This window comes from Austrofundulus limnaeus, unplaced genomic scaffold, assembly GCF_001266775.1.
Source record: "Austrofundulus limnaeus strain Quisiro unplaced genomic scaffold, Austrofundulus_limnaeus-1.0 Scaffold573, whole genome shotgun sequence".
Taxonomy (NCBI): domain Eukaryota; kingdom Metazoa; phylum Chordata; class Actinopteri; order Cyprinodontiformes; family Rivulidae; genus Austrofundulus; species Austrofundulus limnaeus.
The window spans coordinates 27610-29519 of NW_013952975.1; the positions used below are offsets into that span (position 1 = coordinate 27610).

The window sequence follows — 1910 nt, forward strand, 5'->3', positions numbered from 1 at the left end:
GTGTGTGTGTGTGTGTGTGTGTGTGTGTGTGTGTGTGTGTGTGTACTCACAGCTTTAGCAAACACTCCCATGAGTTCAGGGAACTGGTGTGTGAGCAGGGCCAGCATGGCGGTGAAGGAGCAGAGGCCGGCGGTGAAGAGGATGAAGAAGGGCAGCTCCTTCTTGGGGTAAACTGACACCTCATGAAACACTGCTTCCACGTGGGACAGACACAAAGAGCACAATGTTAGCTACAAATGCCACAGCTCTATCTGTCCTCTACTTTATTCTACCAGAACCACTCAGGAACCAGTTTTTAATCTAAACCCAGAACAACAGAAAGCAGGGACACGTCTTTTAACTAACAGGCTTTTGTTTTGATGACAAAGAATGGTCAGGAAATATCAGACTCTCTAACGTTTCAGCTTTTAGCACTAACAAGGTTGGGTGGTATTACAGTGAAATATACTGGGCTCTAAAAATATCAACCACACTGATTAAATACCATCTTTAAAAAGTTTGCTGTAAATTTACTCCCAGATTTTTGTGAATACAATGAAATACTTGTTTCCCTCACTTCCTATAATATATGATGCACTGAGTGAGTCTGCTGTTCTGTTGTGGTGTTTCAGAATTCAAACTCTAACTTTTCACCCTCTATAAAGAGCCCTGGACTCCAGACAGGATGCTGAACAATAATGTATAAAAGATCTGCAAGACTATGAGTGTTGCTCTAGAATAAATATTATAGATCATTATTATTATTATATTCATATAATAAAGTTCATGAAGAGTCAACAGAAACCATCTCACCAGGCCTGAGTACCTTTAGGTCAAAACAAAACCTGACTTCTTTCATTTATCTCTTATAAATATAAAACTTCATATCTAGTTCCTGTAACAATGAACTCAACTAATGACTTGATTAAACTGTCTCCACCTCTTTTTTTTGTGTTGACAACTTGTGTATTTTAGAACATGTCTTACTGGGTAGCAGCTCTCTGTCGGCGGTCTCTGTGCAGATGGGGTAGGGGTAGAACAGGTGACCCTTCTCCAGAGGATATGGAATCATTCTGAATGCTGCAAAATACACAGAGACCACCAATGAGCCACAGTCTTCAGTTTGAACTAAAGCTGCTAATGTGCTGTATAAAAACCCGATGTTTACATACACTGCATACAGAGATACAAAACCTTCATGTTCCTCACTGACATCAAATGAGACTAAATGTTTCCTTTTTAAGTCAGTTATGAAGTGTTGCTCCTACATTACAGGCAGTTGTCAGCCAAACCAGGGAAATAAAAAGTCAGATTACATTTTACAAATGTTAGAGATGTCCTGTCTGATGAAACTAAAATTCAACTGTTCATTTAGAGCGGAAAGGGGCTTGCACCATCTGAACAGTGAAGTACGGAGGTGGCAGTGTTATGATGTGGGCTGTTTGACTGCAGGAGGGACTGGTGACCTTCATCAGCCAGGAAGTTAGACTTTGATAAAATGGTTCTTTAAAAGGATAAAGACCCTCAGCAGACAGACAGATCAGATACGAGGCTTCAGGACAACAGGACAACGTTCTGAAGTGACCATCACACAGTCCTGGGTCACACTGGCTACGTTCACACTGCAGGTCTTAATGCTCAGTTCCGATTTTCTGAAAAAATCCGATCTTTTTGTGTGAACGTTCACATTACATTTTAAATGTGACCTGCATCAGACCCCTGTGCGAACGCTACACAGCACTGATGTGACACGCATGCGCAGTAAAAGACGTGACGTCTCATCAGCCGGCTTGTTTGTTTACAGAGCTAGCATGGATGCTACATTTTGCGCATCGAATCAGAAGTTGTTGTTTAATCAGAGCCGATTAAATAATTATCTGACTTGCTTCTTTAGTTCAGTGTTTATATCTGAACCTGCCTCTGACCGGGAT

At 41.2% G+C, this 1910-nt stretch overlaps 1 protein-coding gene across 7 annotated transcripts in view; it reads right to left on the reverse strand.

Moving 5' to 3' along the window:
* LOC106530896 (suppressor of tumorigenicity 7 protein homolog) overlaps nucleotides 1-1910 on the reverse strand; it is a gene marked incomplete in the record, with an annotated part of 79728 nt that overhangs the window by 3800 nt on the left and 74018 nt on the right. For 4 of the 7 annotated variants that reach the window (XM_014026622.1, XM_014026620.1, XM_014026618.1 and 1 more), the window contains 2 exon segments: nucleotides 51-193; nucleotides 967-1059. In XM_014026622.1, coding sequence (XP_013882076.1) covers nucleotides 51-193; nucleotides 967-1059 — 236 coding nt within the window. 7 annotated transcript variants of the gene reach the window in all.